At 44.9% G+C, this 26,627-nt stretch overlaps 1 protein-coding gene and 1 long non-coding RNA gene across 2 annotated transcripts in view; one reads left to right on the top strand and one right to left on the bottom strand.

Moving 5' to 3' along the window:
* The window catches only part of SLIT3 (slit guidance ligand 3), a 591,163-nt gene that overhangs the window by 186,460 nt on the left and 378,076 nt on the right, over positions 1-26,627 (bottom strand). The window contains exon 5 of the mRNA XM_072824217.1: positions 9,616-9,687. Coding sequence (XP_072680318.1) covers positions 9,616-9,687 — 72 coding nt within the window. The remainder of the gene's footprint in view (positions 1-9,615; positions 9,688-26,627) is intronic.
* LOC140632323 (uncharacterized) overlaps positions 2,430-26,627 on the top strand; it is a 37,109-nt gene continuing 12,911 nt past the window's right edge. The window contains exons 1-2 of the long non-coding RNA XR_012029842.1: positions 2,430-2,550; positions 3,203-3,282. This is a non-coding gene — a long non-coding RNA (uncharacterized lncRNA). The remainder of the gene's footprint in view (positions 2,551-3,202; positions 3,283-26,627) is intronic.

Raw genomic sequence — 26,627 nt, 5'->3', positions numbered from 1 at the left:
GGCAAGGCCAGCAGGAAGGAAGACCGTGTAGGGAAGCTGGCTGAACTCAGACATGTTGCAGAAATCTGTAACCAGTCCCAAGGATGTCCCAAAGATTTCGGATGCCTTTGGCTCCATTCCAGAAAGTGTCTCCCAGTCAACTTCCAACTTTCCCTTTTCTTTTTCTCTGAAGAATATGCCCAGCCCAGACCCCCAACCTGGGTAACCAACTTCTAGGCACTGAGATAAGGTGTTATTCAGGTCTTCTTTTCTGCTGGTTCCCACCAGACCCTGGCTTCTTGATTCTGCTGCTGAGTTTTCTCTCAATGACACAACCTCGCTCCTCCTTGATGGATGATGGTCTCAAAGAATCATCACACTTTACAATCTGAACCTGCCTGAAAGATTGTCTGGCCCAGTGATTTTTCAAGTTTTTTTTTTTTTTTTTTAAATAGGACTCTGGGCTCTACAAAATCTCATGTTGAACATCTATGTCTAAAAGAGAGAATTTAGGGGAATCCCTGGGTGGCTCAGCGGTTAAGCATCTGCCTTCGGCCCAGGATGTGATCCTGGAGTCCCGGGATCGAGTCCCATATTGGGCTCCCTGTGTGAAGCCTGCTTCTCCCCCTGCCTGTGTCTCTGCCTCTCTCTCTCCCCGTGTCTCTCATGAATAAATAAATAAAATCTTTTAAAAAAGAATTTAAAACTTTATCATTTAAAAAGTAACTTTTTAATTTGTAGGCTCTTAAAGCACTATAGCTTCTCAGAGTACATTGAAATCCACTGATCACAGCATGTCAATTCCTTATTTTAACAGATGAGGACGCCAACACCAAGAGGTTAAGTGGCAGCCCTAGGGCCAGTATTAGTATTGGTTTCCTATCGCTGCCATAATTAATGATCAGATTTAGAGGCTTAAAATATGAATACATTTTCTCAGCAGTTGGAGGTCAGAAGTTCTAGACCAGTTTCACGTGGGCTAATGTCAAAGTGTAAGCAGGGCTGTGTTCCTTCTGGAGGCTCTAGAGGAGAATGTTTCTTTGCCTTCTCCAGGTAAGTTCTGTCCTCATTTGCTGCACAACACATGGTCTTTCTCCCTCTGCTTCCAGCACTTGTCCTCTTTCTTATAAAGACCCTCTGATTACATTAGGTGCACTTAAATAATTCAGGATAGTCTATCCGTCTCAGGATCCTTCATTTAATCACATCTGCAAAGTCTCTTTTGCCATGTAATGTGAAATTTATTGGGAGAAACTATGTGTATGGGCAGGGAGTATGTGGGACTACGTATTCTCTGCCTAATTCTTCTGTTAAGCCTAAAACTGCTCTTAAAAAAAAAAAAAAAGAAGTCTATTAATTAAAAAAAAAAAAAAAGAACTCACACTTTCAGACACTCTTGTTGGTCTCCTCAGAAATTCTTTCCCAAATGGTCACCATCACAGCCTATTTCTGCCCAGAGGCTTGGCTGGTGCTAGGAGCCAGAAATGCTTTCCTAACATTTCCCAGTGATCTGCACCTGCTGTTTCCTATAAGACATTACTCCATGCTCACCAAATCTCAGAGTTCTTCTTAGTTAGACACTCAGAAAAGCTTTCTGTGGATTTAATGCTCTCAGGGGTTAAATATCTGTGATGAGTTAAAAAAAAGAATTTTTTACACAAATAAAAATACCCCAGACAGTAAATTTTGGTGCTGGAGTCAGAATAGTGGTCTCCGTTAGCCTGAAAAAACACAACAGTTGGTTCTTGCTTCTTTAATTTTTCTTTTTTTCCCAGATGTAATCATGCTCTTTCATTCAGGGTTTTCGTGCCTCTCTAAGTGCTGGAGTCTTTTTGTTCTGAAAGTCATCCACTTATTTTCATTGTTTGAACACCTATCATTTGTGCCAGGCATAGATTGACTCTTGCAAACAAGCAGACAGTGAACAAGACAGACTCGACCTTTGTCTATATTGCTTCAGGCCATTGGAAGAGAGAGACAACTGAGCAGACAGTATAACTTAGAATGAGCAGAAGAAATATCCAAAGCCCAATAGAGGGCCCCTAACATAGACTACAAAACTATGTAATCTGGCTGGGAAGAAATTATCTTTGTTACTTATACAGCTATCAATTCTAGGCACACTTTCTGGAATTGGTCACTGACCACTACCACCTCCTTGCTTTTTGATGGCACAGAAACACATCTTTTCCAGAATGATAGGATCCAACTCACCCATGTCTTCTACTCTTTTTCTCATTTTAGCGGATTTACTTTAATAAATCAACCACTGTTTATTGAGCACTTAACAATGTAAGTTGTTGGCCAACATTGTTGGCCATGGAACAGATAAAGAAGAATGCTCTAGGGATATATTTATCACATTATAAATGCTCTTCGTATATCTGTTTGTTTCCCTCTGCAGAGGGAAATTCTCAAGAACAGGGACTATGTCTTATTCATTTGTTTCCAGGACCAGCTTTGGGTTTGGAAAGGGGATGGACTCAATCACGCGATGTGTGGAAGGAAGAATGGAAAAACAGAAGAGCAGAAAAAAGGAAGGGAGGGAGGAAGGGAAAGGAAGAAAAGGAGGTGAGCTGACATGATCCCTTTTTAAAGACAGCTTATTTGGGTAACACTTAGCAGGTTGGGGTCCAGTCCAACTTCCTCCAGCAGCATTTCTGAACCTGACATAGAGCCATGAATGCAGGGCAGGGGGCGGGGGTGGGGGGGGCTGGAAACGCCACCGCCCCTTGGGCCGGTGATCTGCAGCCTCTGCTTGCCTCCTGGGAGATTTCCCGAACCCTCCTCCAAGAGGCAGCATGGCGTTCCTCAGGACAGGCAGGCACCACCCCTGGGTCTGAGGCAGCAGAGATGCCTTGTGCTGAGAGCTGCCTCTGCCTCTGGTCTGCTAGGTCCCACTGGCTGGCATTCATCCACCCAGTCCACCCCCACAGCTTTCTGTGGTTTGCCACTGCCTCTTTAGGTCCACTGGGACTGCCTCTAGGGCCCTGTAATCTCTCAATAACTGTAGAAGTAGCCCCACTGGCCACCTGGACTTGAGTGTCCCCTTGGCAGCCAATCCTCCCCCCATCACTGGCATGGCCTTTCTTAAATGAACATCTGATCACAGCACTCTATTAAAAGTGCTTCAGTGATCTCTTATGCCATGGATCATGACATTCAGAGTTCTTCCTCCCCATCAGCCCCAACTCCTTGCCTCACTAAACTCCTCTCTCTTCAGGACCTCTCTTGCTTGCTCTGTTCCAGCCATCAACTCTTCCAAGCATCAACTCCTCCACATATCTCTGTGCCTTTGCACAGGTGAGTGATTTTTTACATGCTATTCCTTCTGCCTGGAAAGTCCTTCACCTGGATGAAGTCCTACTCATCCTTCATGACCCAATTCATGTCACTTCCTGAGTGAAGCTAGCATCAGGCCTGTCTGGGGGCTTTCCCATCTCTTCATCCTTACTCCAATGGAGTCTTGGCATATATCCTGCAACTGCTCATTTACTTGTCTGTCTCCTCACTAGACTGAGTTCTCTGAGTACAAGGATGGTGTCTTATTTCTATAATATGATTTTCATATTAAACATCTTAATGATTGTGCATGATTTCCTATATATAATAGGTCAACTGCAAATACTCGAGGAGTGAACAAACATTCATTTGATGCATTTTTAGTTGACCTTACTCTCTGCCACGAACTGTCTAGGCACTGGGGATCCCACAGTGACAGAGGCAGGTGGGGTCCCCACATACACATGTTCATTCTGTGTGACAGACGGAGACAGCTTGACAAATAAATGAACAAGATAATTTCAGAGGGCAATGAGGCCTCTGAAGAAATATAACTGGGTAATGGGATAGATAGGAGGGACAGTGGGGGCTGGGGGGCTGCTTTGGATGGATCAGGAAAGGCCACCCGGATGTGATGTTTGAGCTGAACCTAACAGATCTGAAGGAGTTGACCCTCCGGAGGTCTGAGGGCTTAGCATCCCGTGCAAACGGAGTGGCAAGTGCAAAGTCTCGCAGGCAGGAAGGAGCTTAGGATGTTTCAAGGGATGAGATGGAGCACAGGAAGTGTGCTGTGGATGAGGGAGGGCCCAGCCACGTACAGTCTTGCAGGGCATGACCAGGAGGGTGAACTCGGTCCCAGGCACAATGACAGAACGAATGGCTGCCAAGATTAGCAGGCAGGGATGCTACGAGCGAGCGAATGGGTGCTTCATGTCCCTCCGCACACCTCCCTCACCCTCACATAAGATTACTGGCTGCTCACCGGGCAGGCAGAGACAGCCCTCATTAATCTCAGGAAGCAGGAGGGCAGACTCGGGCAGTGCGGCAACCCAGACTAACTAGAGAACACAAAGGCCGCCTGCCCAGCTTTGTTTTGAAACCGTCAATTCCAAATTCCACTAGCTGGCAGAGACAGGGGTTATTGATTTTTCCTTCTGGAATGCATGTCCTACAGAGTCCTCGCAAATAGAAACTGAAAAACAGAGGAAAACACAAGTGCTGAGAAAGATAGGGCAAGGGGACATTTTTTAAAAAACAATCTCTACTGGATTTTGTCTTTTTCTTCTTATGCTTTGCTGGATTGTGGCTTGTCATCTCTGTTTTCTCCCAATTCCCTTCTTTTTCCCTATCTCTGTGTCTTCCTGATTATCTCCCTCTGTCCTCCCCTCTCTCCCTCTCATGCCTCTGGCCAGTACCTGGAGTGGCGTCTGCATACTGGAGGCAGTTGATACTGCTGCTCTGTCCACACTGTAGTCTCTCCGAGTCTTCTTCTTCTAGATCAGTTTGTCCAGCTCACTGCTTCTCTTTAAATACAGCACCTCTTCCCCCTTCCAGACAGGCAGCCAAGTGGGACCAGCCCATAAAACCAGTGTTTAGTAATTGCACAGAGTGGTGGCCCCCGCTAATTACCTTTTCTCTCTTCTCTTGAGGACCAGAAACAATTAGGGACTTCCTTCCACTTCCTTGTTGGGGTGGGGACAGGGTGCCAAGTCCCTTTAGCATCCATTCCCACTAGGTTAACCACCACCTGGGTCCTGCCCCTCGGCTCTGGTAAAAGCTGCACACTTGCCTCTTTGCCTCTGTGTATCAGGCCTTCACTAGTAAGTGAAGTTTGGCCTTGAAGTATGGCCTTCTTGGTTACTTCTCCCTTCTTCCTGCTGCTAGCATGGCTGAGTGGACAGGAATTACAGTGCACAGAAGTGTCTATGGATAGAGTCTAAAATGTGTTTGGGTATGTTACTAAGGATAGGTATATGAGAAGGCCTAGGCCCAATTGTGTCAGCTGACTTTTACTAAATTAAACACACTGATCAAAACTTAATTATCATCTGGAAAATGGGTGTATCACATTCTCTTACTTCTTAAAGGGGAATGTCAGAACAAGCAAAGAAAATCCATCTAAAAACTACAAAATTACTAAAAACACAGACCAATCCTTAACCTTATTCTCCTAATGAAACATATGGTATCATGGATAGGCTCAACTGATGTCATTTCATAGCCCACTACTCCAAGAATTTATCTTCTATTCCTATTTTACCTAGGGAATAGAACAACATCATATTCCCTGAGCTCACACAAGGCAGTAGAGAAGCCTGGTGGGGGGTGGGTGGGTGGGTAAGGGAGGTGGTTCTCAGACTGATGAGAGGGATGTACATTCCTGAGATTTAAAATTTGTAACAAGAGAGACAATCTACATGTGGGTAATTGAGGTCTGGTAGGAGGAGGAGTGTTTCCTTAATAGGTTTTATACAAACTTAATTTCTGCAAAGCGTCTCCTATTTTACATGTACCGATGCATATTTAAATGTATAACTTCAATTATCACCTCTATGCAGATGCTTCCCCTCCTTGAACTTGTTCCCTCGTTCAGCTCCTATATCTCCAATTAGCCACATGATATTTTCTCTTAAGGCTGTAAGATTATTTCATCTCCCTCCCTTTTATTAAAACCATAGAAGCTGAGGCCCACAGACACAGCTGTGGCCCATAGACCAAAGTAATTTGCCCAGCAGCAATAAGATGGGATATCAGGCTCACCAATTTCCAAACACACAGAAGATGCTCCATTCACACTGCCCATGGAAAACCTGACATCACTTCACACCCAACTTATGATCTTCAAGTTTGGCTCTTTTCCTCCTGACCTTTCAGTCTCTGTGAGTGGGAGTTCCAAGAAGACAAAGCTCACAGGTCTGTGTCTCTTAGTCTTCATGGCTTCCCCAAGAGCTGACAGTAGTTTCAATAAACAATTTGATGGCTGCTTAGATGAAGGACTATGAAAATTCACCATCATTCCTTGATTGGAGCTTGTAAACTCATCATTTTCCACTTTTTTCCCCTGGCCACTAATACCTCATTGATTGCCAATTTCTGTTGACTTGGCCTCTACTGGTATCTTTGGATCCTCCTTCACTTCTCTTTAAAAAATATTTTATTTATTTATTTGAGAGATGGAGCACGTGTGCATGCAGGTACACAGGTTGGTGGGGAGGGGTAGAGGGAGAAGCAGGTTTTCCACGGAGCAGGGAGCCCAATGCAGAGCTCTATTCCAGAACCCTAAAAACACGACCTGAGCCGAAGGCAGACCCTTAACCAACTGAGCCACCCAGGTGCCCTGGATCCTCCTTCACTTCTGACTGGTCTCTTTCCACAGTGTGAGCCCTGACCCCTAATATTGGGCTCAGCCTCATCTCCTGTCCCCTGCCTTTCCTTCTTCCTCTTCCTCCTATCCTAGGCTCCTCTTCCACAATATATTTTCTTCATGACTTTTCCCATGTTGGAAGCCATCTATGTTCTCAGTACCTACAGCTTATGTCCATATACCTTGGAGGCAAGACTCACCACCACCTGGCCTCACTTCTCTTCCTAACCTTATCACCTATGCTCTGCCTCATAATCCCCCACCCCCATCAGATGGCTCAGCCTATGTTCCTTGAAACACACTTTATACAGGTTTGCCTCTATAGTTGCACATCCTATTTGCCTTGTCTACTTATGAATTCCAATCATCAGGCCCAGTTTAAGTCTTTACAATTATAACAACAACAAAGGGATACAGCAGTAACAGTAGCTAGAACTTTCTAAATATCTTCTATGTACCAAGCATCGTACTAAGTTATCCACACTCAATATTTTGTTAACCTTCACAAAAAGCCTAGGAGATTGAGTACAATTCATATCCTCATCTTACAGTGGAAGAAACCTAGGATCAAAAGTGATTAGTAATAGGTCTAAGGTCATAGACTTAGTACGCACAATAGCTGAAAATTGGACCCAGATCTATCAGGTTGGCAAAACCTAGTTTCTAACCTTTAGGCTGTGCTCCTTAAAGCCATTTTTCTTCACTGAGCTCTGGTAGCCTTGACTACGCATGGTCACTCATTTCCCAATTTTCAGGTGGATTATTAGTAATCACTAATCACTAACTATTCTCTTATACACATGTGTTTCTTGTCCCCAGTTTTACTGTAAGCTGCCCGAAAATATGAATAATACTTCTGGGCTTTATAGGTTCTGCCTAACGAATGCATGCTGAAGGAAGTGATTCCCAGTGTAAAGTAATCAACCCCCCTTTAGTTCTGTTAGCCAATTCATCCTTTAAGCTGTGAGTCTGCTTCCCTCTCCTCTCACCCCAGGACCACATGCTGACACTGGGTATAAAAAAAACAAGAGGATATCCTCCCTGAATACTGGCCTTTGAGTAACATGCATTTGCATGGCCTGCAGAAGTAGGGGGATGACAGTTGTTCCTGACTGAGTCAGGAGTCCACGTTTGCAGAATCTTGAATCTCTGAGCTCCTGAGGCCTTTGTGGAGTTAGAGATATTACAGGAAAACAACAAGCCCTGCCCCCAATTCAGCAACTATCATGTACCACTATGAGATTTAATCACTTTCTTGAGAACCAGAAATGCAGTTGGTAATTACACAGCCCTGCTTATACACCACTGCAGTGTTTTATTGTTAACTGGCCCACTTAAAATTAGAGGCATGAGATAGGACAGATATACTACTTTATATATGTAAAAATGTTAATTTGGGGATCAGCCATCTTAAGAAGCTGGTTGACCTTGAGTTAGTCACTGCTCTTCTCTGGTCCTCAATTTTCTCCCTGTTGACTTGTGGGGTTTTAGAGGATCTCTAAGCTCTCCTCTTGCCTTACCTTCCTGGGATGCAAATTAACACAACCTCTTAGTTTTGGTTTATATGTACAATCTTGAGTCACATTCTCCATGGCTTTGTCTGCTCCACCCTACCCTCTCCTGCTTCTGAGCAAACACCCCCCAGATGAAGCAGTGGGCAGCTTCCTGTGTGGGATCCCTTTGCAAAGTCCTCTCTGCCCTAGGTCCCTTCACCTCAAGATACCTCTGCCCTCTTGTGTGCTTTGCACGTTAAACACCAAAAGCTTCCCCCTAAGTTCTCAGCAACAGAGGAAGCAGACAGCCTGTATCTGGAAGCCATCATCAGTTTCCCCTGACACTAATATCCCTGTAGTCCTTATAAGGAAAACTGATAGCTAAAGTTGTTTTAAAGAAACCTCTTTCAAGACTTGTCAAGTTGAGCATGAGCCTAGGAAGGAGGCTAGTGGACAGAAGTGCGTACCCAGACAAACCAGACTTCCTTCTGTGTCCCTCTCCCAACACACGTTCTGAACACATGGACACTGGTATGGGAGGAAATTAAGTCCTCGTGAAAGTTAAGGGCCTGTTAAACAGCAAACAGTGGAGGCCAGGATAAAAATGGTGAAGGTTATTTGGCAAGTCAAAAAAACAGTGATAGAATAGTTCTGCACAGATCGTATCAATGGGCACAGCAATCTGCATGTGATAAAGTTACACAAAACTGCACATGGTGTACACACACAAATGAGTGTAATACTCTGAAATCTCAAGAATGACATCTGTGGATTGTACCAATGGCAGTTTCCTGGTTTTGATACCATGCTAGTTATGGAAGCTGTTACCACTGGGAGGAAACTGGGGTAAAGGGCACTTGGATCTAGCCACTATTTTTGAAACTTCCTGTGAATCAATAATTACTTCAAGATAAAACTAAGAATACCTCCCAAAACCAAGCACCTAGTGCAATGAGCGGTGGTGGCTCTGTCTCCCACAATCCTGGGATACAAGTGGACATACCCTATCACAAGATCCTATTAACAACAGTGACCTCTTCGCTGTCATGATCTTCGCCACCATCATCAAGCCTCCCATTTATTGAACACTTACTATGTATGAAGCACACTTTCTCATTTGCATCAGCACCCACACCAGCCCATCATCCCCATTTTATGGAAAATAACGATCTTGGGAGTAGCTGAGTCAAGCCCCAGGCCACAGAGCTACTGCAGGGCCAGGTTCTGACCGAGGTCTGGGACTCTCATGTTCACACTGGGGCTCAAAACCAGAGAGGAACAGGATTCTGGGGAGCTGTCATGGCATCCGACGTGTGTTCCCTGGAAACCGCTCAAGCACATCCCTCAATCTGTCTCAAAGGCACCTGCAACCGAGGCGGCGCACAGAATGATGATACCATCTTCCTGTCCTGTCCCTCACCCCTGTTTTGGCCAGAAAGCCACATCTGAAGAGAATCAAACAAACAAACAAACAAACAAAAACCAACCATCACTTACAAGTTCTTCACGTTGGTGATGCCACGGAACGCCTTCCTTGGGATCCCCAGGATCTGGTTTTCGCTCAGATCTCTAAACAGGAAGAGAAGAGGCACACTGCATTAAGGACCAAGGCCCGGCTTTATCTGCATCTCATTAGGACAACAAAACCCCTCGCAGGCTGCCTCTGCGGCCAGGAGTGTTGGAGGGACTGTTCAGTCTCAGGCCCCAGGCTGCTACAAGCCTTCACATTGTTCTCTAGTGATGGCCTTTGCTGGAATGGTTACCAGGCGGAGCAGCTCGCCTCCAGGGCGGGCGCTGTGGGTGGTCTCGCACCTCCAGGCCACGAGCCAAGACGCTGGGTTATTTGTTGTGCACACCGCACCCAATTCTCTGTTTTGCCACCTCCCAGAGAGACCCCTTGCCCCCCTCCCCCATGTCATCCCTCCCCCACTGCAGGGTCAACACCACTCAGTCTCCCATCTCTTAGGGACTCTCTGCCTTTGTCATCTGGGATTGGGAGGGAGCCTAGTTATCCTGATTTTCTGATGGGGGATGACCACCTCCGTTTATTCTAGAGCCCCAGACCGCACCCCCCACCCCCCACCTCTGGGGACCTCCTGGATCGGCTTAGTGACACGCATGATGACTTCAATTTGCATTTCCACAAACTCGTCCAAAATGGGGGTCTCACTGGCACCTCATCTAGTGTTAAGCAGTGCTAACGTGTTGTTTTGAGGAAGAAAGGTAAAGGACAAACTGTCAGGTGTTGAAGCTGGCTCAAACCCAGGTCTTGTGTTAGGGTCCTCTTTAACAATCTCCAAAACCTCAGTTTTCTTTCCTAAGACCCATGCAGTTTTTTCTGTCCCCTCCTCCCCAAACCATACATAAGCACTTGTTTTCATTCATGCCTAAAACTTGCTTGGAATCTCAATGAATAATCAATCATAACCTGTGTGTGTCTACACACACACACACATCAATTTATATATATATATATATATATATATATATATATACACACACACACACACACACACAGATATATATCTCAATTATTTAAAAAATAACACAAAACCCATTAGATATTAAGGTAAAAAATTAGCTACCCAGACCATAACCATTGTTACGAATTAGGAGCAATAAGTATAAATTTCACCAATATGATCTCATAGTATATAGTCAGTCATAAACTCTTTTTCACTTATTATCTTGAGAACATCTGTTCATGTCATTAACAGTACATGTCTGACAACATTTAAATCACTGTATATCACCCAATTGTATACAGGGCTATAGGATCACACGCTGTTGGTATTTGTCATTTAAGGAAGGCTAGGATGAGTTTTCCTCCCCACACAATCTGAGGGTAATTGTTGAGCTGCTTCCTATAAGAAGAACACACTGGGTCACAGGGTAAACGTCTTTAACTGCCAAGCTCTCCCAGAGGCAGACTGTACCAATGGATCCTCTCCCACACTGATTTTCCACAGGAACCTAATCAAAAGCTAAAGAGGACTCCACATATATTTGGAAAGAGCAGTCAGACAACCATCGTCCACTGACATTTAGGCTGTCTAATGAACACTGTGTGAAGAACCAGGAGGAGAAACAGAAAGCAGAGGAGAGACTTCACTTTTCTGTTCTCACCTGCTGAGAGGAGTTGCACATTCTAAGCAGCTGGCTGGAACTTTAGACACTTGGGGATCATCCCGGGTTGTGGTTAAGCCCCAAGGCAAGGCTCGGATTTGGGGTAGGGTGTAGATACGACTATCAGTGGCTTCTGGGGCTGAATAACACGGTGCTTCCCATCTCAAATCCAGTTTCCTCTGTCTGCAACCGGCGTAAGTAAATTTAGATGCACACGGAGCCCTGTTTGCAGACTCCCCTGGCTGGGCCTGATTCAATGAGCAGGGCTCCGGCCTGGAGTCAGGGCACTGAACAAAGCCCACGGTGACAGTAGAGGTCAGGCAGGGTCACCAAGGTCACTCCTCTGCTCTCCATCAGACTCCAGGAGAAGAGGGCGCAGGTCCTGTCATCTGACTAATGTAATTTCCACCAGGCATCTGGGTTATAACCCAAGTCTCCAGCAACCACAATGGGCCTAGTCTTTTCTGCCAAGCACAGGCTGATGTCTAGGACAGCAAGCCCCTGCTCCTATCCACCCGCGCTTGGCTGCTATCTTTGGCTGCTCTGGGAAACAGGTTGGGACACACTTCTGGTCAACGGCTAATGATCAAAATCAGGGGCAGGGGGAACAAACAGGAGAGAGGTTTGGACTAGTCAGTTTACAACCATGCCTGGAAGCCAGGAAAACAGGCACATATTCCATAGTGTATTAACCCTTTATTTTTAAGGTTCCCCAAACATACTGAAGAGATAACAATTGTACGAAGGTTCTGGCTTGTAATATGGTGGGATGATGAGAGGAGAGGAGCTTTTTAGCAGAAAAATCTGGCCCAGCTGCTGGGAAACATCCCACAAAAGTAATCACACAGGCAAAAACCCTGCAATTGCATGGGGCGGCCACTGGGGTTTCTAGTCGCTATTTTGTCGCTGGAGGTATACCCAGTCTCGCTCCTATCTAGTTTAAGGGACTCAGTTTAAAACACAGCTTTCTTTCCACCTCCCTCCCAAGGCTTTCCTCCTGCCACAACTGAGCAAAACAGTGGATTGTAGGGAATTTATCTGTTCCCCATGACAATCCGCTTGTAAATTTTATTAATTTTATTTTCCATTGAGCCTCTGTTCTCCAGCTAACAATACCTCTGCCATCCATCTGCAGGATTGTATATTGATTTCATAAATACCTCCAGCGGGCTGAAAAACTGACAGCTTTAATGGTGTTACTGATGGGGCGTGGAGGAGGGTTCAGGGCTGGGTGCTTCATTTTCGGTAACTGTCCCTTCACAATTATCTCGAGGCCTTTGTGAAGGCTCCTAATAGCGTGTTTATCTCAGCGTGATGCCAGAGCATGGAGCTAGTGCTAAGCACTACCCTTGAGAGAGACAAGAGCCACCATTTTCAGCTGACATTTAAATAAAAATAACAAAATCTATCTGGAGTGCCCAAGAGCCTAGTTCCGGCCAATTGCTTGCCGGGGGGATTAGTGCCTTGCCCTTCCTGAGGGAAAATGCTCAGAAGTAGCCAGGAAAAGGGAACTTTTCTTTTTTCTTTTTAAAACACATTAGATGAAAAGTATGAGGCTGGAGCACGGTGAGAATATGGGACGTGCTGAAATTTTCTGGGGGAAGTAAAGGAAGATGGCTGGTGGGAAATGCTTTCTTGGTTGGGAAGTAGGGCCACGGATTGGGATGCCTTTTTAAATAATTAGAACTCTGAAAGAAAGGAGAACTGCATTAGCTAAAGTGCATTTTCCTGCTTCCGGAAAATGATTAACCGACGGATTATTCCATCCAAAAACACAAGACCAAAGAGGACTTATTAAGGAGACAGTAAGTCAAATAGGAGTTGGCAAGAACCAATATATCCCCCTTCCAGCCAACTCCCCCCCCCCTTTTTAATTTACTAAAATGCTTTGGACACAGATTAACTTTCTTCACAAATTTATTATTGCTTCATCTACCTTGAAACAGGAACTGCAGACACTTTGATAAATGGATTGAAAGGTTGTCTAGTTCCAGTGGAGCTTTCAAATGCTTCCCAGGGCTCTCCCTGCAATGTCAGGCATGCTTTGTTCTAAGAGCAGCAGTGAATGACAGTCTCCACCTTCACCCCCACCCCAGCCCACCCTATGTTTACCAGGAAAGATGGCAAGGCAGGAAGCAGGAAAGTAGTCTCCTCTTTGCTCTGGTAGGGACAATGCACTCGTCTTGGTCACATTCATGCTACCAGGAAGTCTTGTCGGTGTTAGATGGCAGTTTGTGAGGGGTGGCATTTGCTCCTAGATGTCAATCTTGAATTATTCCAAAGGTACAAGATGGGGCTTGGAAACTCACCCAACCTTGGAGAATTCTTGTTTCTGCGGGGGTAGGGGCGGCAAGCCACTTAGCTTATGATCATGCAAACTACTGAAATGCTTTATGCCTCAGTTTCCCCATCTTTACAGTGGGGGCTTCTCTGACCTCCTAGGCTAACCATGGGGATAAAAGGAGTTAATATATGTGTGTCTTGCACAGCCCCTTGAACCCTGTAGGCATTCACCAAACAGCTGCAGTTATTTCTTGGATTTTCTGCCCATTTAGTCCTGCATTTTATTTAGCTAAACACATCCTTTATGACCCTCTTCAGGACACATGTCTATAACTGTGCAAAGAATAGAACACATAAATGTGGCTAATATTCTTTCCATAAAATCTGGGGGAGGGATCAAAGTTTCCCTCATCTATCATCTAGATTGGAGTATCCATGCTTGATTCTAGAATCTTTTGAATGAGAGAGGAGAGCTTGATTCAGGAGAATAGATCTTTCTCAGATTGGGCTCTCAAAGAAGCTGACACTTAACCAAATGATGGATTTATAAAGTGCTCCTGGGAGAGACCAGTAAGGGATGCAGGAAGCAGGATCAAGAAGGGAAATAAAGATCAGTTAGGAAAAGTCTTAGCCTTAGCCCCATACCCTGGGAGTTCTTGTCTCTAACCAAGGGATCTGGGCCTTTAGAGCCTTGCATCAAATAGTCCTTGATTAGAGACCACCCAAGAAAAATAGGAATTGCCTGGCTCTGCCTGTTCTCCATAAGTCTGAACAAGGTGACTCCAGCAACTCATGGACAGATTCCTGAAGAGGTTCCTAGTCGTGATTTTTATCCATAAAATCTGAAGAAGCAGGAGATGGGAGCCAGTGTCAGTAAAGAGACCCAAGGGATCCAACCCAAAGCACACATAAAAAGGCTTCAAGGACAGTTCTCCTGATTCAGGAAGTTCTCAGAAGATTAAAAAAAAAAAATCACTCATGAAAGATGACATATCCAGGACTGGGACCAAGAGGTCACAGGGGTAAGCTTAGTGACCAGAGGAAATTGGAACAACTCAATCTCATACTTTCTTTGTCTACCTCCCCAGACCCCTTTGCACTGAGACCAATCAGGTACCCTTTTTAGTAACAACCACAACAAAAAAATCCATCAATTTTTGATTAGCTAAACTAAAAGAGGGGATGATCTAAAAGCATTTCTACTTGGTACCATTATTGGATTTGAGATCAGGGCAGTGGATTACCACTCTGATTCTCTTTGGCCTGAGTATGTATTAAAATTTCTTTCCCAGTCACTGCCTAGTAGGAGGAAACCTGCCTGTTGTTGCAGTAGGTATCAATCAAAACTCATTTAGGGATTTAAAAAACTTCCAATGGATAATCCATGGATCTAAAAATTCTTGTACTGTCACTGCTGTCGTCTTTAAAAAGCTGAACCCTGCTTCCCTGAGCCTCAACTCCAATGCATAGTAACTGTGACATTATCATTCCACTCTAGGAGCCAAAGAGAAATATTGTCTTGCTCACCTTATTTTATACAGTGGGAGGGACAGACATGCAGGAAAAATTATTTCCTGGGGATTTTACAGTGTGGACTTTAGGGAGGATTTATCTTAAAAAGTAAATCTCTTCTGTAGGCAATTTACCTTAATAAACAAGATTATATGTCTGCAGTTGGGTCACTGTCAAAAGCAAGTGAGCCCCAAGCATATGTTCCAGCTAAGAAGCCCTGGTACCTCCAGCTGGGTGTCTAGTCAATGGCATCCTTTGTCCGAGGGAGATTATAACGGAATGACTGAATTATTTCCTGAACAAATTGCCACGTATCTCAGGGACCCAGAGAATCAAAGTATCAATGGGGGGACAAAAAAAATTATTTTCCACTGCTCCAGTTGGTTTCTGAATATTTCATTGCACCAGTTTACATGCTTGCTTCCTTGATGCCAAAAGTTACTGAAAGGAAGAGCCCCTTTCGTTCTGCCTTTTCTGACAAGCTCATTAGAAAAGTCCTAGTCATATTGTTCAGATGTTCAATATTGACAGATTAAATGTCAGCTCAGATTCTTACAACAAAATAGAAATTTAGCACCTACTACGTGTTATTCTATGTCACATGTTGAGACACAGAAGTGAACAGAACCAACTTTCTGTCCCCATGGACTTGCATTCCCTTTGACAAATAAACAGAACTCTTCCTATATTTGATTGGAAAATAAACATCTAGACATCCCCTAAAGTAAGAGCTACAGTCCCACTGTTTGTTTTTTTTTTCCCTTCTCAACAAGTAGAAACCCTGTATCTAAAGTTACATTGCAGATCATTCCTACCCAGCAAGGAAAAGAATACTCAGCTTTGTTTTACTCCAGGCTCAAAAATATTTTGCTTTTAGGGAGGGTTAAAAAGGGGGAAAGAAAGATGCCAATCTGAATCACTGGGACTTGCAGTCTTGTTTCATCAAGCACTTTGGTTTCGTCTTTCAAAGTGGACAGCCTAATAAAATCAGGACAGTTTGAAGATGTTAAGAGTTGGCCTGGGGGGCAGCCCCGGTGGCGCAGCGGTTTAGCGCCGCCTGCAGCCCGGGGTGTGATCCTGGAGACCCGGGGTCTAGTCCCGTTGGGCTCCCTGCATGGAGCCTGCTTCTCCCTCTGCCTGTCTCTGCCTCTCTCTCGCTCTCTCTGAATAAATTAAAAAAAAAAAAAAAAGTGTTGCCTGGGGAATCCTGGGTAGCTCAGTGGTTTAGCACCTGCCTTCAGCCCAGGGCCTGATCCCGGAGTCCCAGGATCGAGTCCCACATCAGGCTCTGCATGGAGCCTGCTTCTCCCTCTGCCTGTGTTTCTGCTTCTCTCTCTTTCTCGAATAAATAAAATCTTAAAAAAAAAAAAAAAAAGAGTTGGCCTGGCACAAGGCAGCTGCTCTCGCAGTGGGGCTCATGGTCTACCTAATCAGAATTTACTGATGATGTTTCAAAAAACACAGATCCCTGGTTTTTAAAATAATTTAGATATGATAATGGCATTGTAGGTTATGTTTCCCTTCATTCAGGTCTTTATCTTTGAGAGATACATACTGAAGTAATTAAGGATTAAATGATGTCTGGTTTTGCTTCAAAATAATGTAGAAAGGGGGGGTTTGGCAAGGAGAGTGGGTGGAAGTATAGGAGTAAGATTGGCCATGAATGAATCCTTGGAGCACTTTGTGCAAAGGAGGTTCATCTATAATTTGTGCTTGACTTTTATATATGTGCTATTTTCCAGAATAAAAAAAAAGAAATTAAGATTTCTAGGACCCATCCTGGAGCTACTGAGTCAGAAATCCTGGGGATGGGCTCTGGAATGTAAACTATGAAGAAGGTTGAGAGCATGGGTAGGATGATTTGCACATGGGATTAGGTGAATTCACACCCCAGCTGCGCTACTTAATGGGCTGTGTGTCTTTAAGAACATCAATTCAATTCTGAGCCTCCATTTGTGCTTCCATGAAATCAGGATAAGCATCGAGAGTAATGAAAAATCGAGTGCTTTCTATAGTCTTCATGCAGTACATAAATGCAAGTCACTATCTTCGTTTTATTAGCATGAAGCTAACAAATATAGCATCTTACTACTTTAAGTGTCTAGGGAAAATTTGGGGTCCAAGATGCAAAGGCCTCTTGTGTCTCAGGTGTGATCCTGCTGGTGTTGGACAAAATGCTTATGGGATAGTGTCACAGAAGGCTGAAGGGGGATGGAGTGACAATATCTAATCCATGCCTGACAAAGCCATCCAGGGGCCCAGCTTAGAGGCTGAACTAGAGGGGCTAAAAGTCTACTCCACGGATAGTTATACCCTTCCCTGGACCCCAGCAACTCAGCAGGAGGAAACCAGGCACTCTGCCCCTGGACCCTACTAAACCTGTAGGGTAGGACTCTGACTCAGATTAGAGCATTCTGGGTGGGGCCACGCAGACAAGTGTTTTCCCAGGTTTCCAGGAGGGCTGCAGTTGAGGGGAGAAAATGCTGGAGGACAGGTAATGAGTAGCTGGGCCTGGAGGCCCATCTTGAGCTGTGACCCTCCAGAGCAGATGAAGGTCTGGTGTCTGAGCATCATGGCGCTAAGGTCCCTCTGATGGAGAGACTGAGGGCTGCAAGTAAGATTAGGGTTGTTGGTTGGCCCCCTGATTAGTCACAAACATACACTTTTTTTTTTTTTAAGATTTTATTTATTCATGAGACGAGGGGAGAGAGGGAGTGAGTGAGAGAGAGAGAGAGAGAGGCAGAGGCACAAGCAGAGGGAGAAGCAGGCTTCCTGTGGGGAGCCTTTTGTGGGACTCGATCCCAGGACCTCAGGATCTAGACCTTAGCCAAAGGCAGATGCTCAACCACTGAGCCACCCAGGGGCTCCTACTTTCTGTCTCTTTATGGGCAGATGTTCTGGAAATCACAAATTCAAATGCATTAGATCACACAGGCTAAAGGAAATGAGCAAACCAGGCTGACTGTGGACACAAAAGTAGTGAGGGGTGAGCTAGGAGACACAGGGCTCATCCCAATGAATTTCCCCCACTTAAAAACAAATAACCCTCCATGCTGGTCCATGGGACACTTCAGCCTAGGGCTGAAGGGTACTGTGGCCAATACCCCTCCAAAGGTGATCTAATTCTAGGACAGCACTCTCCAATAGAAGTCTAACATGAGACACTCATGCAATTTAATCTGTTCCATTAGCTGCATTAAAAAGTTAAACAGTTGAAAAGAATTTCAGTATTTTACTTAACCCAATGTATCCAAAATACTTTAACATTGTAATCAGTATAAAAATATATTAATGAGCTACTTTATAATCTTTTTTATACCAAGTCTTCAGAATCTGATATGTATTTTACATACATCTCAAATCAGACCAGCCCCCTTTCAAGTGCTCAATAATCACATATGGCTAGCACCTGTCATATTGGACAGTGTAATTCAAGAATATGGCTAGGAGCCGGGTGTTGTAGTTCCACGACCACTCATTATCAAGAGAGAAAAAGAGTATTAGATATTGGAACCAATCTAAAAGAGCCCAATGTGGGACTCCTCAGAGGTTGGGTGAGGGGCAGTAAACAATAGGAAATGTGAAAGGGAGCCATTCAAGATAGAAACCTTTGGATTTAAGGAAGTAAGCCAGGTCTTGAAATATCCCAGTCATTCAGCCATCCCTCCTCTGAGCAGAGAATCTCTTTCCAACCAGAGGATTTAATTTGTGTCTTTCTGAACCAACTTTCCAGGGCTGGCAGGGTTAACCAGCTTTCTTCATTGAATTATATGCAAGACCAACTAAGGCTCTTTGTGTTCATGAAACAGCATTATAACTGACTGATCATCTCCATGCAAATGGTACAGAGGCTGAGCTTCTCAACAGCTCACTAATTCCTAGAATTATCACAAATTAGCAACAAGGTAGTTAGGTTAGACGGGATTGGGGGAGCTCTCGTTATCAGTCCAGTTGTGCCTTCTGTTCTGGTCCAGACTTTTCTTCTTCACTAGGTGGCCTCGGAAACATCACCAGGATGCTAACTAGAGTTTGTGCATCACCACCAAGTACGCTTCAGGGGGTATAACTGAGATTTCGGTGTTCTTACATTGTGGGCAGAAATCTGACGCTAAAAATCATCTGAGCCTAAGGATCTAATTATGCGCTTAGGATAGTCCTCTGCCAATTTTAGGCCCAATCAAATGTTTTTGGTTTAATTTCCCAATCTTGGTGTGTGTGTGTGTGTGTGTGTGTGTGTGTGTGTGTGTGTGTGGCGGGGGGTGGGGGGGTTGGTATCTACCTGGTTCAAAAGGATGAAGATCAGGGATTTCTTTTTTTTCCCCTTTGTTTGAAGGTATGTGTCTGCCCAATAGAGTTGGGAAGAGTGAGCCCATTTCTGTGAAATCCATCCTCCTCCCAGGCTGACACACTGTTCCTACCCCCTCCTTTCTCTACGACCCTCTCCCTTGGCAGCCCTCTGAGGCTTTCATCCCTAATTTGATTGTCGTAGCTGACACTGTCAATCTGAAATCCAGTAGCACGTCTAACGCTGGCTGGACAAGGGGAATGCATGGGGAGAAGAGGGGGAGGCAAATTCATCTTGAGAATAGCTTTATGTAAATCGATCCTCTGGCCTAAAGCTGGAGCCAAGCATTTGCTGATTAATTGGAGAAGCGTCCTTGTTCCCGTGTCTTCTTTAGAGAGATGGCCCAAATTGAGGCCTCTCTTCTTCACAAAGACATTCCCATGCCAAAAAGCTTTTGCAATTAGGAGATGAAACCCTGCAAGCGGGTGGGGGGTGGGGGAGAGGAAGCAGGGGTTGGGAGAGCGTTTATGGAATTGTTCTGAAATGAAGTATGTGCATTTGGGCTGCTTCATGATTAATTGCTGACCCGGGCACCTTCATTTGCCTCCCAGATGGTGGCCTGATAGCCTAGGTTCTGAGGCACAATATCCCATGGGTGAAGATCTGCTTGTACAATTAGCAAAAATTAAGGGGGTGAGAAGTGTACTTCCTAACATGTTTTTTTGTGGTGGATTCCAAATTTATATTTTCAGTTACCACTTGGGCCCATTTCTGTTGGTGTCAGGAAAGAGTGCCTGTGATTGATTTAATCTCTTGTCCATGTTTCTCTTACGGTGTCTTAGAAAGAAAGCTCAAAAAAAAAAAAAAAAAAAAAGAAAAAAAGAAAAGAAAAAGAAAAAAGCCAGATCATCCAAGGTGGTCCTTTAATCCAGGGCACTGTTAAATCTGACTTTACCAAAAAGCTCAAGGCAAATTAGGGATTTAGGCACAGGTGGAAGTGAGTTTGCATCCAGAAAGATTGCTTGTTGGCTAACCTGTGTGCTGATGGAAGGTCAAGCTTAGATGGAAACGACCACGTTTCCATCGGCTTCTTCATTAAATTATGAGTTTTGCTGAGCACAAGCCCTGACACACCACTTAAAAAATATTTGTTGAATGGATTAAAAATAAATGAAAATGATTTCATGTCATTGCCTGGTTCATGGATGATCAAAAATAAGTTTCAAGCTATGGGGATTCCCACCACCCTCAAGTCCAGTTTGTCCCTTTAAATTATAAAGAGCTCTTCCCCTGTTCCCCCACCATTCTATCTCTTCCTCGCTGGTACAGTGAGGTGCCTGAGAACTGAGGCCACTAGAATAGGCTTGCGTTCTAAGGAGCTGCAGATAAAGTCTCTGAGAAGGTTTAGTGAGCCACACTGGAGTGTAGGAATGAGCACTCACCTAGGAAGGGAGGCCAAGCAAATAATTTGTTTTTTGGGGGGAACAGAATTTAAACCTGGACTGAGAGGATACAAAAGATTTGGAAAATGAATTTGATCCAGAAAAGGGCTGTGTGACAAAACCACATCTCCAAGAACATCTCCTCCTCCTCCTCCTCCTCTCCCCATTTCTGAATTCTGGCACTCATTGAGACTAGGATAATACAGATAATGAAACTTCAGGACCGAAGGAGATACTTTTAGCCTCAAGCTATAGGAGACGTTAGAAGGAGATGACTGGCAGTGAGAAAGGTTTGATTACTCTGTGATAATTTGCTCTGTGATCATCCTCCTTTCTGCCAAAGGGTCTAAGAGATGTAGAAACCTGCATGGAGTCTGAGGATTAAGAAGTCCAGTTGGGGAAGGTGGGAAGCAGACAGGCAGACCCATGGGCTAAGGCACTGTCATTTGGGAGCAGGTGAAGCTGTTTCCCGATTTCATTTTTGTTTGTTTGTTTCCTGATTTCTATCCCTGTAACGTTAAATATTCAACTTGGTCATGATCCTTTCAACACCTCCTGGGTACCCTGTGTGTGCCTGACGCTAAGAGTAACATTTTATGGACTGAGCAACTCCTCCTCCTTCCACTGGAGGATACGCCACTGGGGCTCTTCTGCTGTCCATTCAGTTTCTCTGAAGGAACGTGAGCACCTAGGGGCAGGGTGAGTGGTGGGTGGGGAGGGATTATGCCCAGTGGCTGGAGTCTGGAATGCAGAGCTGTGGCTCAAGGAAATGGGGCTTGTATATGCCTGTTCTTTCTTGTGACTTTTCAGAACCCCATTAAATAAGTGAAACCTCAGGGATGAAAGTGAGATGCTATCCTGGGGCCATCCGCTGATAAAATCAATGAGGCTTCAGAAAGGCTCAAAATTATCTTCCACCCAAGCAAGAAAGCAATTGAGCAAGAGCTCAGCACCCTGAGTTACAAGGCCAGTTTCTCGAAGCCCAGTGTTGGACGGAGCATACAGCAGAGAACACCACTAAGCTTTGTTAATACTATAGCACAACATTTCTCCTCGTGACCCCTGCACTATTTATTGTTCCATTCAAGACAATTACAGCTATTGCTAATAACTCACACCTGTGGATGTCCTGGTATCGACTAAAACAGAATAGATGCTGTTCTCTTGCTTATTTATGTAAACATGGATGCAGTTCAATAGGCTGACTCCAAGTTTGAAGTTAGCACTAATGTTTAATCGTAGACTTACTTCTGGCCGTTTAGCTTGAAAGGTGGGAGACAAGGGGTGCGTGCTGGGAGGACCCAGTGAACTGCAGAGATGAAAACAAGCCGTGATGAATGTGGGGCTGCTGCCACTGGTCGGATGCCCAATACAACAAACTCATCTGTTCCAGGCAAAGAGGGTAGGACCTCCACAGCAGGAGGTGGGGGCAGAGAGGAGGGATAGAGGGGCAGCTCCTTCTGAAACACCTTCCTTTCCACTCTGTTGGTTAACTATAGCCTGAGCCATACTTGGCCTGGTAACCCAGCTCCCTTCCATAACTGACCCCAGAGGTCTTGCCTATGGTCAAAACTCCAGGAGACAGTGAGACACACTGTTGGAAGCATGGCTCAGGAGCCCAGAAAACTGCGGTGTGAATTCAGACTTTGCCTCTTGCTAGTTATGTGGCTTTGTATGAGTAGATCACCCTGCCCGAGCCTGAGTTTCCTCATCTGTAAAATGGGGACGATGTAAATACTTGCCATGGAATTATTATAAAATGGCTAATGAATTTAGAGCCATATGTTACCTGGCTGATAATCAACACTTGGTAAATACCAATTATTAGGAGTGCTATATCTGTTCAAGTCTTGCATTCAAAACTATGAGTGGAAGATGACAAAATCCCCACAAATTCCTTGTCCCAGAGAATATTACATTGGAACTCAAATTGTAAAGAAGCACCTCCTGGTCAAATTCAATACCAAAGAAACCAATACCTGGGTTCTACTCAGCCTGTGGTGCCTCAAAGCTTCCCTGGCTCCTGCAGGGGGACCCAACCTCATGGATTTTCCCAGGCTCTCTCTGGAATGGGTGGTCAAGATGGGCACAGAGTTAAAAGCCCCACAGCTCTCTGTATACCCCCTCAGAAGCTGGCTGGAACCCGCGGATTCAATAGCAACTGCTATACAGAGAAGTCAGCAGGGGGTGCCACAAAGAAGATGGACAAGGAGGAGGGCCGGATGCAGCTGGTGGGACCACTGGTAGGAGAGCTGGAGGATCCAGCCAGGCAGGGTTTAGACGGGGGTGTGGCCTCAACCTTAAGGGGCTCTGGGCTGAGTGCTAGATGGTGACCAGCTGCCTCTGCACGGACTCAGGACAAGTCGAAGTAGCCCTCCATCTTCCAAAGGAAGCTGGGGTATGGAAGCTTCCCCGGGGGCCCAGAGCCATGCAGGAAACAGCCACGAGAGGAGAGGCTGAGATCACTCAAGGTGGGAAGGTGAGTTGAATTTGCTACTAAAGTAAATTCCCTGGCTGTCCTTCCTACCCTGTTCAAACTGTCCTGTGGCTCACGTTTCATAGAAGTGTCATTATTAATAAGGTGACTATAGTGCACCCCTGGAGTTAGATGGCTATGGGTCAAAGCTAAGAAAATGAGAAGACACAGTCTGTGGGAGAGGACAAAGGGAAACAGCAAGTATGACGTCACCTTTTAGGAAGTAAAAGTCACCTTTGCAGACAGACCTAGCTGTTCAAGGCAAGATACACTGGGCCTCTGCCCTCTCTCCTGTCCCCAGACCTGCCCTGGGGGCTGCTCCAGGAGCAAGGAGAAGGAACCAGAAAGTCGGCCTCTGAGGGCTGGTATAGAGGGGCTGAGTCTGTGATCTTTAAAGTCAGCTGTAGACAGATGGGCAGGAGAACCCCAGCAGAGATGGACAGAGATAAATAGATGAGACAGAGAGAACAACAGCAAAAGAAAAATGGAAAATCAGGCAGGGACACAAAAACAAAAAGAGACTGACAGTGAGACAGAACAGAGAAAACAAAAGAAAAACAAAAGTCAGAGAAACACACATGCACAGAAAGTTATTTCCTGGAAGAGATCACAAAAGGTCGAGACATGCAGAGAAAGTGCACAGATGTGAGACAGGGGACAAAGGATAGACATAGGTGCAAATACCCAGAAGGAACCGGGTTGGGAGGACAAGGGCCAAGGGATAGCAAGAGGCAAAGGGTCAGGTGGAAGCCCTGCAGGGAGCTGTGAGGCTGGCCCACAGAGATTCCTCTCCACAGATCCTTCGCGTTGGGGTTTGGGCTTTCTCTGGATGACCGAGGACCAAGAGAGGGAGGGAGGGAGGGGATCCCATGTCTCTCTCACATCCAACTTGGGAGGTCGCTCTGGAAACAAGGAAGTGTCATCCTCACTGCCTGGACCCTATAAACTCAGGCATCCTCCCCCACACACATCCCCCCCGCTACCTCCCAAGCCTGGTCTGTGGAAGCCAGCCTCTCCCTCTACCCAAGGAGAGCTAACGAGGGGGAAAGTCCCCCCACCCGTGGGGCTTCACCCAAGCTCCCATCTCTAACAAACTACCCCAGTCCCTGCCTCTCTCAGCTCCAGAAGGCAGGCACAAGAGGTTTGGGTAGAGGAAACTTGCGGAGGTCTCAAACTTTTTACATTACGAAGCGAGTTTTTAAAAGCTCCATAAAATTTCAAGGCACATACTTAATGTTCAAATGGCAGACTATATCGATCCCTGCCCATCCTCTAGTATCTTAAGTTTACCCAGAGGACCATTTTATTTAATTAACTTGGTGCTTTATTAATATAAATATTCTCCTATTGATCATAAGAGGGCCTGACAGGCACTCGAGCTGGGTATACATCACCTTCCCTCTGAGCAGCGCCACTTAGAGGAGTAGCTGGCTCGGAATCAAGAAGAGTGGCAGGAAGTGGCCCCTGGGATGTCAGGCACTGATGAATCTATAGCAGTTTTTATGGAGGGAGACTTTTTCTTTCTTTCTTTCTTTCTTTTTTTTTTTTTTAAAGTACCAGCTCTTCGATTCTCTTAAAGCAGAAAGCATATGGAAATGAGATATGAAAATGGTCTTGGCTTACATGTATCAATTAAGCATGTCAATACTTTAATTAAATCACTCAACCTAATGAGATTTATACCAATGAATATGTTTTATAGTTATAATAGCTTTTCTGGCCACTGTTCAAAATGTCAAATAAATTGTAAAAAGAGGATTTAAAAAAACATAATTGACATTCTGAACTGAAGCCAGTTTTTTTCTTCTTTCCTTTCTTTCCCCTTTATTCATGTGATTTTGGACAATATATATATATATAAAGTAATGGGTCCTATAATGGATTGGTTTAAGAGTCTTTTTCATTTTTCAATTTTAATCCTTCTTATCAACTTTTCTAAGCCTCAGATCACTGAACCTGCGAACGCCCTCCCTTTCTTCTGGTCCTTTAGAGCTTGCTTTTTCAATCATTTGCAACTGGAACTCCCTGGTACACCCACAGACAGGAAGGCACACCCTCTGCCCTGACCAAGAAAACCCCAAACAGGGCAAAAGGCTAAAAGGCAATATGACTGAGGCAGCTATTACCAGAACATCAAAATATCTGGGTAAAAGTATTTTAAGTCTCTTATGTAAAAGCCAGGCTAAAAGCCTATTTTCTCTAACTAAATAATGTGGCAAAGGAAGCCAAGATTCTTGCTTCTCTCTTCTTATGTTCTTTTGGATTCAGCTTTTTAAATCAATTTATATCTGTATATAACTGTAGTCTATGTCCCCAAAGATGGAACACAAAGAGAAGACCTTCTAGACAAGTACAAATGTACAGAGAATGCGAAGGCAAGACAGTTACGATAGGGAGCATTCATAATGCTGTAGTGGATTCCTCCCGACTAGTCCCAGGCAGAACGAGCAAAGCTATGAGCATTCTGATGTAGTTGCAGAGTTACCATCTGAAACTGGGATTGCAAAAAAAGGAGAGAATAGAGATTATTTGGGGGCGCTGATCTGAAATACACAAGTCCTGAGACCTCAGCCAGGCCACTGGTTTGAATGTTGCCCTAAATAAAGCAGAATGACAAGTGGGTGCCCCTCAAATATTTGTGCTGATTCCCCTGAGGCTTTGGCATATGAGGGCTGTATCTGTGGCCTCCCATCCTTTCACAGCCAACATCCTGCCAGTTGCTAGAGAAGGGTGGCACCAAACAGAAGCTCCAGAGAGAAGCAAGAACCAGCCAGTCGCCCCTGCCCCCAGTTTGATTCCCTTTTGCTGACATGATCTGGCCAACATTAGGGAAAAAGACTAAATATCCTAACCACCATTGGATATTAAACAGAATGAAACGTCTGTGCACAGAATCCATGATCTGCGATGCATTTTAGAGCTAGAAGATTGAAACTTCTTGGTTTACAGATGGCAAACAGAAACCCCAGGAGAGAAAGAACTTGCCCAACATCACACAGCCTGGGGCAAGAATGCAGGACCCTGATTCTGTGGAGAAGGCTTCTGCCCTCTACACGTGTTGTTTCTGTTTTATATAAAAAGGATGGGATGTCAGGGAGGTCTGGGTGCAGTAGTTGAACTTTCCCTGGTTGCCAGGGAGCACCTGGCAGATCTGGCTAACTGGGCAGGTGCCCTCTCTCCTCTGTTTTCTCCCTGCAACATGTGAACAGCCCTCCTAATGCTCTGCCTGCATTTAAAATGGGTAGTCTTTCTAGATTCATCCACCCATCAAACACTTATTGAGAATCTACTACATGCTAGTCACGGGGTAAGTGATGGACAGGATCTTTGTTCATGAAGTTTTTAGGACTGTAGGGAAGAAAAACATAACTCAACAGTTGTACAG

This window comes from Canis lupus, chromosome 4 (assembly GCF_048164855.1).
Source record: "Canis lupus baileyi chromosome 4, mCanLup2.hap1, whole genome shotgun sequence".
Classification (NCBI taxonomy): domain Eukaryota; kingdom Metazoa; phylum Chordata; class Mammalia; order Carnivora; family Canidae; genus Canis; species Canis lupus.
This window is presented reverse-complemented; position numbering and strand designations above follow the sequence as displayed.